At 37.6% G+C, this 15,000-nt stretch overlaps 2 protein-coding genes across 3 annotated transcripts in view; both read right to left on the reverse strand.

The window, feature by feature from the left end:
- Nucleotides 1–2,807, reverse strand: part of LOC128689469 (ceramide synthase 5) — a 6,635-nt gene extending 3,828 nt beyond the window's left edge. The window contains exons 1-2 of the mRNA XM_053777805.2: nucleotides 2,558–2,807; nucleotides 1–209 (exon numbers count right to left, since the gene is read on the reverse strand). The exon at nucleotides 1–209 is cut by the window's left edge and continues 3,828 nt beyond it. Coding sequence (XP_053633780.1) covers nucleotides 1–209; nucleotides 2,558–2,632 — 284 coding nt within the window. The 5' untranslated portion in view covers nucleotides 2,633–2,807. The remainder of the gene's footprint in view (nucleotides 210–2,557) is intronic.
- The window catches only part of LOC128689467 (F-box/LRR-repeat protein 2), a 360,993-nt gene that overhangs the window by 120,017 nt on the left and 225,976 nt on the right, over nucleotides 1–15,000 (reverse strand). The window lies entirely within an intron of this gene.

Below are 15,000 nucleotides of genomic sequence, written 5' to 3' on the forward strand. Positions count from 1 at the left end.
CGCGCCAGGGGCCCGAAGATGAAGGGTTCCAGGAGGAAGTTGAGGGAGATGAAGACAACACTCAGCAAGAGAGGGTACACCAACACGTCCTGGAAGTTAGGGTACTTCAGTTCTTCAGTGGGAGCGATGTCCTCCCATTCTATTCCACTGGGTAGCCAGAAATGTGAATGCCAGAAGTAGGAAGAGAGCTGACGCCACCATATACCAACCTGCAAACATAATATACATTAAGAATGTACAATAATTATTGTACAAATATTAAAATGTAGCTGATATTGGAATATAGTTATAGAATACTTCACAATGTATATAAGGGTGTTAATAACACATACTGGTGAAATAGTTACATGTTAATAGCTCCATACTGGTGAAACAAAACTACCACATAGGGTTGTCACCACCACCACAGAAGGTTTGAGAGTAAAGTATAACACATGGAGGTGAACTACACCTGACTCACAGTCACAACCACTAGTACAACCACCATTACTGTCACAGCCACTAATACAGCCACCATCACTGTCACAACAACCACTAGTACAACCACTATTACTGTCACAACAACCACTAGTACAACCACCACTGTCACAACATCCATCACTGTCACAATTACAACCATTACTGTCACAACCACTAGTACCATCACCATCACTGTCACAACCATCTCTGTCACAACTATTACAACCACTATTACTGTCACAACCACTAGTACAACCACCATCACTGTCACAACAGCCACTAGTACAACTATCACTGTCACAACTATTACAACCACCGATACTGTCACAACCACTAGTACAACCATCACTGTCGCAACAACCATCATCACTGTCACAACAGCCACTAGTACAACCATCACTGTCACAACTACTAGTACAACCACCTACACTGTCACAAACATTTGTATAACAGCCACCACTACTGACACAACCAGAAGTACTGCCACTACCATCACTTGTCACAACCACCACCACCACTCTCACAACCACCACCATCACTGACTTCCAACAGTACCACTACCATCACTGACACAATACCACCACCGTCACTTGTTTCAACCACCATCACTTGTTACAACCACCACCATCACTTGTTACAACTACCACCATCACTTGTTACAACCACCACCACTCTCACCACCACCATCACTGTCACAACCACCACCACTCTCACCACTATCACAACCACCACCATCACTGTCACAACCACCACCACCATCACCAACATCATCACTGTCACAACCACCACCACCCTCACCAACATCATCACTGTCACAACCACCACCACCATCACTGTCACAACCATCACCACCATCTGTCACACCCACCATCACTGTAACAACCACCATCATCACTGTCACAACCACCACCATCACTGTCACAACCACCACCACCATCACAACCATCATCACTGTCACAACCACCACCATCACTGTCACAACCACCACCATCACTGTCACAACCACCACCACCACCATCAGTCACAACCACCACCACCACCATCACTGTCACAACCACCACCACCACCATCACTGTCACAACCATCACCATCACTGTCACAACCACCATCACCACCACCATCACAACCACCACCACCACCATCACTGTCACAACCACCACCACCATCACTGTCACAACCACCATCACTGTCACAACCACCACCATCTTAAAACTGACAAAGATCACGGAACTTCTAAATCTTAAGAAAGTGCCGTTAATTTACACGAAACTATCAGAGTGATTTAACAGAAACTTTAACAGAGTTACTGGAAAGGCAGATTAATGAAGGTATTCTGTGAACCAAGCATCTTAATGAACTTACTCTTTCCAAGAATGGCTACAACAATTCACTACTAAATAATGATCTAGTACGGGCCAATTACTGAACAATTCACTATTAAATAATGATCTAGTACGGGCCAATTACTGAACAATTCACTATTAAATAATGATCTAGTACGGGCCAATTACTGAACAATTCACTATTAAATAATGATCTAGTACGGGCCAATTACTGAACAATTCACTATTAAATATAATAATAATTTAGACAAATAACCTGCACATAGGAGAAAGAAGCTTATGACGTTTCGGTCCGACTTGTATCATTTACAAGTCACACTCACACACTAAGGAGAGGGAGCAGAGAGGAAGAAAGAAGGAAGTCACGGTATTGTACCTTTTATATTTAATAACGATTGAGTACCGATCGATTATTGAACAATTCACCATTTATTCAGATCAAAAGATCATGTAATCTGGGTTATTTGTGGGTTAAACGTGAATGTATTCTTCCAGTTGTATAGTCTGCTTGGTGAAATTAGTACCCATGTCTTCTAATAACATGTTCATTTTTTCACTATAATTTACATTGTCCATAATTACTATCATATTTGCTTTGTCTGTTTCGTAAGGTGAAGTCCAGGATCTTCCCTTAATTCATGGTATAACTTAACAAATTTTTGTGGACAATTGTGCTGCAGAGGTCTGAGCTTTGCTCAGACCTTTGGAGTACAATTGTCCTCAAAGACATCACAGTGATACTGAGGTGGACTTACCATGGTGTTGTTGGTAAAGTAGTGTTGTGTGGAGGGGCTGAGGAAGACGTCAACATAACGCTGCATCATAGTCATCTTGACGTCCAACTTAAGTTGATCTCTCACTGACGTCTGCTTCACTCCAACACACACAGCTCCTAACAAATGGTATTAGCGCCCTGCTGACGAGTACTCTAGGCTCGAGTGCAAGGAGCGTGCAAGTTGTTTATTCCGCCAGAGAACACTCCCTAATAATGGTGGTTTCGGAGTAAAAGCTCCCTTTTTATCAGTTCTTATCTAAGTCATTAGCGGTGTATGGTGGGAGGTGGTACTACCTAGCCATGCAACATGCTGCATTATCACAAATAATTATCACACTCGTACCAGTAGGAATTCCACGGGGTAAATAGTTCCTTTTATTACATTAAAGTTCTCATTAAATCTAGCAACAAAATAGCGTGTGTGTTCACCTAGACTTGCTTGTTTGTTTACCTACTTACTATCTTGAGTAACTTACTCTCGGTCCTGTGACAGGTTTCCACCAATTTTTCTATCCCAGCAGTCCCAGCCCATCCTCCTAGTCACAGTCATCATTTCACTGTTGTAAAGACAGTTAAATGGCTGACCGATGAATGTAGCTTTTAACAGTAAAGATCTGACGTAGTTACGTCTACCTCGTTCAGTGATGGCAGTTTTCTGCTGTGCGTTGCACAACTTATCATCCTCTTTATCTTATATTAATATTTGTTTCCCTTCTGACATAATTTTATTTATGCATGATACAATGTCTGCACAACTAAATGGATAACATTTAGTTGCGCATTCAGAAAGTCCATAGTTATGCAGAGCATTTCGGGTAACCTTAGAGTCTAACTTAAGACTGCAATGGCAATATAGTTATTAATTGGTAATATATAAGAACATTAAGGATTTACAAACAACAAATTTAGCAATTACGAGGAGAACCAACAGACAATTAATGATAATAAGAATATGTAGCTCTCCATAAATCTGTGGCTGAGAGAATTGTGTAGCGTATTTAGCACATTTTTTAACTTATGTTAAAAAGGGTTATTTTATGGATAAAGGACAATATAATCGATCGAGAAATCTGTGTGCAAACCGTATACGTCTGTGCTCAACCTGGGGTGTCATAGACTGGCCAAGTAGACTGTGGTTGCTAGTGGCTAGCACACCTTGCACAACCTAGCTAATCACACAGAAAACATTAGTTTTTTCTGCTGAAAACACACACACACTTGCGAACACATTCCAGTTGATCACTACTAACAATGAATTCTCATTTTCACTCATTTAGTCCCTTTCAACTTCGTCTTTAAGTCTTCGTTTTCATTATATTGCTTCGTATATCAGTGTTTTCCTATCCACTTTATTGAGTATCATGTACACTATTACGTCTCCTCTGGCTCTTCGATTTTTTAGTGCTGAAGGTTTAGCTTTCTTAACGTAATTATTTGATTATATTTGCATAACTAAGCACGAGAATTATTTGTTTATTCAGGTCTTTGAAGATACAAAGTCGTTGACATAGTTATCAGTCCATGATATCAGCACCAGTCTCGTGCAATGTTTACATTTCCTATTATCACTGCCAACTTTCTACAGTCGTTATTAATTTACTGCCGGGATTAAGTGACCATCTCATATACAGTATAAATAAATATATATATATATATATATATATATATATATATATATATATATATATATATATATATATATATATATATATGCAAAACAACCACTCATAGATGAGGAAATAATATCCAAAATTTATGAAATAGGTAATGATTTAAAATACCCAAGAAATGTAATTGATAAATCTTTTAAAGTTGCTAGAAATACTTTTTACAATCCAAAAAGGGACAACCAGCCTTATTCAACTAAAAATATGTTGGTTCTCCCTTACCATGAAAACTTTTTTGATGTGCCTTCTCTTCTTAAGACTTTTAATATTAAAGTTGTATTCAAAAATCTTGATACAGTAAAAAAAACTTTTGATAAAGAATTCCCCCCAAAATGCTGATGGATGTGTGTATAAGATTCCTTGTCAAATTTGCGATAAAGTTTATTATGGTCAAACTGGTAAAAATCTCGAACTAAGATTAAAACAACATAAATATAGCATTAGAACTGGACAAGATTCCAATGCTCTATTTATTCATGTAAGAGATTTTAACCATCCAATTGATTTTCAAAAAGTTGAGAAAGTAGTATCAAGCAAGTCCATGGTCGACAGGAATATAATTGAATCTTGTTTCATAAAAAGCAGTTTTGACAATAATATGAATATTTCCTTTGGTTTATATAAATTAGATCCATTTATAATTAATAGAATTTGGGAAGAATTTAATAATACACTGGACAAATAATAATTTTTAAATTTTCTTGGGTAGAATAGTTTGTGGGTGAGTTGTGCAAAGGACCTATCCAGTTGGGTCGGCGCGCGTCAGGTGTTTAACCGTTGTGAGATCTGATAGTGAGGTGTTGGCCAGACCCCTTATATAGCTTCCTTGGATGCTTTACTTTCATAGTTCCTTGATAATGTGAGTAGTCACGAAAGCGCTTGGAATTTCTCTATTCTTTCAGAGTGGTTGTTTTGCATATTCTGAAATCACCTGTTTACTGTGATCTTATTGCATATATATATATATATATATATATATATATATATATATATATATATATATATATATATATATATATATATATATATTGTACACATACGCACACACACATAAACAACATGTATACCCCAGAGATATTAGAAAAACATAGATGGAGAGAAGACTAAAATATTCGTTAGGGAAGAAAATAGAAATTTTCGAGACCTCAGGAAAAAAGGCAGTCACCTCGTGGAACAATGTGCTCATGCTAAAATAGACGTAAAAAGAGGGAGGGGGGGTTGTAAGAAAAGCAAAACGTGATTATAAAAATAAAATTGCATAAGAGTCCATGACAAATCAGGAATGATTCTTTCATGTACACAAAACACATTAGGATAAAATGTTGGGGTCCACTGAAAACTAAATCTCAACATGTATTACTGATAATTAATGAAAGGGAAATGTGTTAACTTTCTAATAATTGTTAGTGAGCCAGATTTATCTCTATAATGCGTGACTACGAGCGAGTATCGTGCAGATGTACACGATGGCAAATATGAATTCTACTAAAAAAAAAATAAAAATAATGGGAAGTCTCGACCATCGAACTGCCGACCAATAAGCCCGACCTCAGTAGACGAGAAACTATTAAAATCCACATTACTCTGATTTTGTCTTCGTTATATCTATTATGTCCAATGATGTCACTGGACATAATAGCCATAATGGTCATTTATACACCACTTTTGTTGACATCCTATCTGCTTTGTGTACCAAACACTGACTTCTCTTTCTTACTATATTTTGTCTTGGTGGAAGTAGGTGGGACATTTTTATTCATGGGTCGGGTAAGATGATGTGTGGGGATGTCCAGCATACATAGTTGTCGGTATTTTATACAGTTTTCAGCACTACGAGTTGAAGATTAAGACACATGTGCAACAGTTGGGTATCTTTATTGATGAAACGTTTCTCCTACACACTAGGCTTCTTCAGTCAAATACAAAAGGAGCAGCAGTAATGAAATAAAGATGTAATCAGTCCATTAACCTCGGAGAAAAAATATCTGAGGTGGTCAGTCCTTCAGCCTGGAGAAGAGTTCAATTCCATGATCTGGAATAATGTGAAGTTGAAGCATAATAACGAAGTCTTAAAGATCCAGTTCTCATGTTTCAGCTTCATATCGTTCCAGACCATGAAGCTGAACTCTTCTCTAGGCTGAAGGACTGACCACCTCAAATACTTCTTTTTCAAGGATGACGGACTGATTACATCATCTATATTTCATTACTACTGCTCCCTTTATATCTGACTGAAGAAGCCTACCTGTGTAGGCGACACGTTTCATCAATAAAGATACCCAAGTGTTGCACATGTGTCTTAATCTTCAACATAGTTGTAGTAGTAGTAACATAGGTAGGGCAAGGCATGCTAGTGTCGTTGTGTGTTATTTGTAAGCCATTTTGGCAGAACTTCAGAGATATTGAAAGTCAATGTTTTGTACTGCGATGCTGGATGTGATAATACAGGATTCTAAACATCTAAATTTGTGGAGTTGTTGTTCTTTTATCATAATTTTCGTTCTATTCAAATTTGTGTGTCCATGTCAGTTACGTATAACGCATGCGTTAGTTCTCTCTGTTACGTTCATAAATAAACATACAGGAGAAATAACATAACTAACGCATGCGTTATACATAGGACACTATAAATTGGGTCATGAAGGAAGAACATTAGGAATATAGAAGTTCAGAATTACCATTAGGAATACAGAAGTTCAGAATCACCATTAGGAATATAGATGTTCAGAATCACCATTAGGAATATAGATGCTCAGAATCACCATTAGGAATATAGATGTTCAGAATTACCATTAGGAACATAGATGTTCAGAATCACCATTAGGAATATAGATGCTCAGAATCACCATTAGGAATATAGATGTTCAGAATTACCATTAGGAATATAGGTGTTCAGAATCACCATTAGGAATATAGATGTTCAGAATCACCATTAGGAATATAGATGTTCAGAATCACCATTAGGAATGAATATAGATGTTCAGAATCACCATTAGGAATATAGATGTTCAGAATCACTTCATCCAACACCAGAGTGCAAAACATGGGAGTTGTCAACGTCTCTCAGGTAACGCTTAAAATGTCGACACACCCATCTATTGTGTTACATCTGCACTAGCAGTCCTTGCTCAAACTTACATGACTACTACAACGCACTATCAAACCTGACCATTATTTCCACAATCATGAAATTCGGTCATAACTCCTTTAGCATGCCTTGCTTACTACTACTACTACTGCTGCTGCTCCTTTCTCATATCTGTATTAAACTATTAAGGCCCGTGGTGGGCGAAACATCTCTTAAAGACACCCAGATATTGAACATATATTTTCTCCACCAGCATCAGATGTAAGTAGACTTCCCGTATGTGTTGACCAACCTGGGAACTGAAGTGTTCTTCAGTTGAGAGCTGAAGGATCCACAGTTGATTTAAATCTGACTTTGTTATATTGTTAAACATACAAGTAGGAAGTAAACAAAGACACAAGAAGCAAAGTAAAGTTTTAATAGAAACAGTGAGAGAACATATACAACACATCAGAACTATACACATAACCTCATGTTGATAAACATTATACACTCACAACCTGATGATAAACATTATACACTCACAACCTGATGATAAACATTATACACTCACAACCTGATGATAAACATTATACACTCACAACGTGATGATAAACATTATACACTCACAACGTGATGATAAACATTATACACTCACAACCTGATGATAAACATTATACACTCACAACCTGATGATAAACATTATACACTCACAACCTGATGATAAACATTATACACTCACAACCTGATGATAAACATTATACACTCACAACCTGATGATAAACATAATACACTCACAACCTGATGTTGATAAACATTATACACTCACAACGTGATGATAAACATTATACACTCACAACCTGATGATAAACATTATACACTCACAACGTGATGATAAACATTATACACTCACAACCTGATGATAAACATTATACACTCACAACCTGATGATAAACATTATACACTCACAACCTGATGATAAACATTATACACTCACAACCTGATGATAAACATTATACACTCACAACCTGATGATAAACATTATACACTCACAACCTGATGATAAACATTATACACTCACAACCTGATGATAAACATTATACACTCACAACGTGATGATAAACATTATACACTCACAACGTGATGATAAACATTATACACTCACAACCTGATGATAAACATTATACACTCACAACCTGATGATAAACATTATACACTCACAACCTGATGATAAACATTATACACTCACAACCTGATGATAAACATTATACACTCACAACCTGATGATAAACATTATACACTCACAACCTGATGATAAACATAATACACTCACAACCTGATGTTGATAAACATTATACACTCACAACGTGATGATAAACATTATACACTCACAACCTGATGATAAACATTATACACTCACAACGTGATGATAAACATTATACACTCACAACCTGATGATAAACATTATACACTCACAACCTGATGATAAACATTATACACTCACAACCTGATGATAAACATTATACACTCACAACCTGATGATAAACATTATACACTCACAACCTGATGATAAACATTATACACTCACAACCTGATGATAAACATTATACACTCACAACGTGATGTTGATAAACATTATACACTCACAACCTGATGATAAACATTATACACTCACAACCTGATGATAAACATTATACACTCACAACGTGATGATAAACATTATACACTCACAACCTGATGATAAACATTATACACTCACAACCTGATGATAAACATTATACACTCACAACCTGATGATAAACATTATACACTCACAACCTGATGATAAACATTATACACTCACAACCTGATGATAAACATTATACACTCACAACCTGATGATAAACATTATACACTCACAACCTGATGATAAACATTATACACTCACAACCTGATGATAAACATTATACACTCACAACCTGATGATAAACATTATACACTCACAACCTGATGATAAACATTATACACTCACAACCTGATGATAAACATTATACACTCACAACGTGATGATAAACATTATACACTCACAACCTGATGATAAACATTATACACTCACAACCTGATGATAAACATTATACACTCACAACCTGATGATAAACATAATACACTCACAACGTGATGTTGATAAACATTATACACTCACAACGTGATGATAAACATTATACACTCACAACGTGATGATAAACATTATACACTCACAACCTGATGATAAACATTATACACTCACAACCTGATGATAAACATTATACACTCACAACCTGATGATAAACATTATACACTCACAACCTGATGATAAACTTTATACACTCACAACCTGATGATAAACATTATACACTCACAACCTGATGATAAACATTATACACTCACAACCTGATGATAAACATTATACACTCACAACCTGATGATAAACATTATACACTCACAACCTAATGATAAACATTATACACTCACAATCTGATGTTACTAAACATCATACTCAACATAACATTGACAAACATTATACAAGAATCTAATGCTGCATTTATCCATGCGAGAGACTTTAATCAAAAGTCCGAGAAAGTTGCATGAAGCAAATCCATGGTTGAACAAAATACAAGAGAACTGCGTTTCATTAAAAGAAGTACTGGTTGCAACTTGAATATTAGTCCAGGACTGTATAAATTAGATTAATTTATAATAGAATTTGTGAGGGTTGTAAGATGCGATAACAAAATTTCCCTTTGCTTGACTTGTCACTCTTATATTTTATCTGACATGTGACCTGACTATAAGATATTCATAACAATGGAGAGGAATTCCCAAGCTCAATGAGGTTATATCTCAGCTTAATAAGTCTTCTTTTGTCATACCGTTTTTACTGTTTCATGATAATGTGAGAAATGACGAATGTGCTTGGAATGTTACTCTTCTTCACTGTGATTATATATATATATATATATATATATATATATATATATATATATATATATATATATATATATATATATATATACAAAAAACTATTATTGTACTCTTAAGAGATCATCCAATATTTAATTGGATAATAATAACGTTGAAATATATAATATAATCATTCCTACCAACCTCAACATAACTTACTAAGGCGTCAAGCTACAAGCAACAAGGGCACACCATGAAAGCAACTGCTTAATTCGTAAACCGACGTCGTACTAAAACTGTTTACAAAAAAAAAAAAATCCAGTACAGTATTACTAAAATTATTTTTGCTATAATAAGGTTTCTGGCAAGTATTGAACCATAGGGAAAAAAGATAAAAGGCTATAATAAAAGCTTTTACTGGTGAAACGTATTCAGTGTGTTCACCATTATTATTAATACAAGAATGTTGACGAGATATCCAGTCAAGTACACAAGACATCAATCATAGGCACCTGCTCTTTACACATGACCAAGACTTTTATTTTACCCTATGATTCCAGACTAATGGGACACTCACATAACCTTCAGCTATGGTTTCAGACTTATGGGCAGTGGTGGGCACAGTTAACCGAAAAGTTAGTTAATTTTTCGGTTCGCTAATCCGCCAGCTAAAAAATTAGCTCCGTTAATGCTAAACCGCTAAACGGCCGAAAAAATTAGCGGAAGCTAACCCTAAACGCTAACCACTAACTTTTGAACAAGAATTCAGATTCGGTTTAGTTTTTTGGTCTTTTACTTTTAAAACAGACCTGGAGAGCTTCCTAATAAGATATAAAGCTTTAATGGGACAAGATTGGCCCAAAATAAAGAAAACTCTGATATTTTTTTTAGGTTAATGGAAAGAAAAGTGTTGGCTCCAGTACTCATCTTTAATACTTGAGTGTAAGTACAGTGTTGTAAAGTAACCAAGTAAAACTACTTGAGTACTGTACATAAGTAACTTTCTTCAGTATTTACTTTTTAAAAAGTACTGAAATTGCTCATTACTTTTACTTAAGTACTGAAGTCTGCTATTATTAACCATACCATGGGAGAGGTTAGAACCCGCGATCAGAGTCTCAAAACTCCAGATCGCGGGTTCTAACCCCACCCATGGTATGGTTTGTTTGCAATCGTGTCATTACGATTTTGTGAGTTCTGTTTTTACTGTTACCTCACTACAATCTGATAACGATACGTTACTCACCGCAGACTCCTCAACAACACCCTCAGGCGAACAGAAACGTCTCTCCTGTTCATAACGATAAGTGACAACGCACTCTGGTGACGCTGTAAGACTAATAATGCTGCTCAGATGCTGCTGCTGCTGCGTTGACAAGTCACGTTTACACGTAGTCAGCCAACAGTGTGCCTGACTGACTGTTGGAGAAACGCCCACAACAGACAGGAACACGTGTGCCGTTGAAAAGGCATTGCTTTCCCACTACCAACAACGCATGAACTTTTTTTTAGCGGACTCAAAGTTAGAGGAACTTTATTACTTTATTTAGCTGAAGCTAATTGGTCTGCTAATGGTTTCTAAAGTTAACGCTAATCCGCTAAACAAAAAGTTAGTTCCGCTAATTAGAGGAACTGTGCCTACCATTGCTTATGGAACACTCACATAACCTTTAGTTATGGTTCCAGACTTATGCGACACTCATATAACCTTCAATTATGGTTTCAGACTTATGGGACACTCACATAATCTTCAGTTATGGTTTCAGACTTATGGGACACTCACATAACCTTCAGTTATGGTTTCAGACTTATGGGACACTCACATAACCTTCAGTTATGGCTTCAGACTTATGGGACACTCATATATCCTTCAGTTATGGTTTCAGACTTATGGGACACTCACATAATCTTCAGTTATGGCTTCAGACTTATGGGGCACTCATATAACCTTCAGTTATGGCTTCAGACTTATGGGACACTCATATATCCTTCAGTTATGGTTTCAGACTTATGGGACAACCTTTGTACACTTATTCTACATTAATAAGAAAAAAGACTTATTTACATGTAATAAAGATACATGTAAATCACAATTATGTAAGGAAAGTCTTTAACCACTGGTTACTTTAGTAAGAAATATTCACCCGTACTCTTAGTGTACTCTTGATACAAACATGTTACAGTGTTGCGACTGTAACCTGATTAATGTGTTGTAATAACACCCAAGGTAAGTGTGTTTCCTGAGGGTGGCTAATGTGTTGGTGACGAAAGGTGACTGGTGATTACAGTGTAGAGTTGATGGTAGATGACTGGTGGTGATTCAGTGATGTGTTGTTACTATTAGACGATTCAATGATTCAGTTATATGGTGACTCAAGTTTTATTCTCGTTGATCAAAACAAGTCGCGTTTGCGAGTTACTGAATTTACTGTTGTTAATATATGATACTACTACTATAACAACAACTAATCTACTAACATTACTACTGCGCCCGCAAACCCCTCCCACAACACACGTACAAAATGACCACAAATAACCACATAAACAATGACTTCAGCGACCTGGTGTCCCAAAGTGGTGACAGCAGTCATGTACAACCCTCCATTAAATAAAAGGAGACCAAAACAAACAGATGATGGCAACAACAGTGATAGTGGACACAATAGCAGAGGTAACCAGCAGAGCCCACATGATCAACGCAAAGCTGCTGATCAAGAGACTAACCACAATGAAACAGGCTAGGAGAACCTAGAGCCACACGGGGGACCAAAAACGTGGAGGGCCAGAGAGTTCATGCAACATGTCAAGGATGCAATCAGAAAGAAAGGAGGGGATGAACCAGCAAGACTACGCCTTGTATTTACCCTTTGTAATTCTGACATAGGGAATACTGAATATGAGAGCCCTCTCGATGTTAGCGTTCATACAGTTCTAAGTTTTAAATATCTTGTGGAAATAAACTTAGAGAAAGAGAGAGAGAGAAAGGGAGGAAAGAGGGAGGGAGGAAAGAGGGAGGGAGGAAAGAGGGAGGGAGGAGAGAGAGGGAGGAGACGACTGTACACTGACATTCACTTATCCAAGAGAACAAATGCCAGCTGCTCTAAGCTACATCAATCACCAGCTAAGAGCTATATCAGCTTGGGGAAATAAATGGCAAGTAACATTTGCACCTGAGAAAACACAAATGATGATGGTCTCTAGGCACCATGATGGTAATACCAGTGCAGTAGTAAGGATGAATTTGAGGGTGTTGGCACCTGGGGAAGAAGTTGATATCCTTGGGGTGAAATTTGACTCCAAACTGATCATGAAGAACCACGTTGAAAATCTTACAAACAAGGCAGCTAGGAAGCTTACAGCACTTCGACGTATCTCGCACCTGCTTGACAGTAGGGGTTGCAAGATTCTGTACGAGGCACAAGTACGCTCACACCTTGAGTATGCTCCACTTTCTTGGTTTGCCTGCTCCCCCCCCCCGTCTATGCGACTGCTTGACAGAGTAGAGAACAGAGCAAGACGTCTCATCTCTCGCCTGAACCAATCCTGGATAGATCTGTTACTTCAGCAGATCATTCAACACAGGAGGGATGTGGGTGGCCTTACTGTTATGTACAAGGCCAATATTATCAAAGTACCACACTTGGATCCACTTCGAGAACAGCGTGAAGCAAGCTTCTATACCACAAAACAGGCAGAAAGCAGCAACTTTACTCTGGCTGTACACTCCTCCAGAACATCACTTCATCTGAGATCATTTATCCCCAGGATGTCTCGAGTATGGAACACATTCGTACAGCATTATGATGTTAACGAGATAAAGTCAGTTGATCAAATGAAAATGCTGGACCACAGATGGCTCCAACTTCATCCTGTTCCCTACTTGTATGTTTCATAACAATAAAAATGCTTTCAAATGAGCTGATGTAAGTAACAGCTCTTAGCTTGTCAATAAAGTTAGAAATCCTTAACCTGTAAATAGCTTGTCATTAAAGCTAAGGATCCTTAACCTAACCTTGTCAAACCCTGTGTAAAAAAAAAGAGAGAAGAGAGATGAGAGAGAGGAGACAGGAGAGAGAGAGAGAGAGAGAGAGAGAGAGAGAGAGAGAGAGAGAGAGAGAGAGAGAGAGAGAGAGAGAGAGAGAGAGAACGAGAGAGAGAGAGAGAGAACGAGAAGGACGAAAGAAGCCAAATTTCAAGAGGGGACTACACAGGTTTGATGTAATTTTTGGATGAGATGCTGTATGACAGGAAACTGGAAGGGAAGACAGTGAATTAGGTTATGGAGTAGGTAGCTGGAAAGTGCCTGGAGCCAGAGGAAAAATTCCTGCCCAGGAGCAAATGCAGCAATGGAAAGAACAGGGGCTTGAAACGAGGCTGATCCCGGAGCTAAGGATCAGGTGCTATGAGAGGGATAAAAAAAAAGATAAAACTGATGACAGAGGACAGAAGGACTAGGAGGGAGGGAGGCGGTGACATAACGATGTACAACATACCGAAATGTTTTCATAGGGTGTACAAGGAAAGATTGTTGGAGAGGCGGGAAATAGGAACATGAGGACACAGCTGGAAACTTAACGATGAGTCACAAGGATGTTAATATTTCTTCAGCTTCTGAGTGGTAAGGAAGTGGAATGACCTGGACAGTGAAGTGGCAGAGGCAGGATCAATGTATAGCTCTAAAAATGGGTATGTCAGGGGTCACAAAGAAAGGAAAGAGCAAAACCAGCAGTGTGGCCAGTGGAGATGCGGGGCCAGGAGCTGAGAACCGAT

The sequence above is a fragment of the Cherax quadricarinatus genome, chromosome 18 (assembly GCF_038502225.1).
Source record: "Cherax quadricarinatus isolate ZL_2023a chromosome 18, ASM3850222v1, whole genome shotgun sequence".
Taxonomy (NCBI): Eukaryota; Metazoa; Arthropoda; class Malacostraca; order Decapoda; family Parastacidae; genus Cherax; species Cherax quadricarinatus.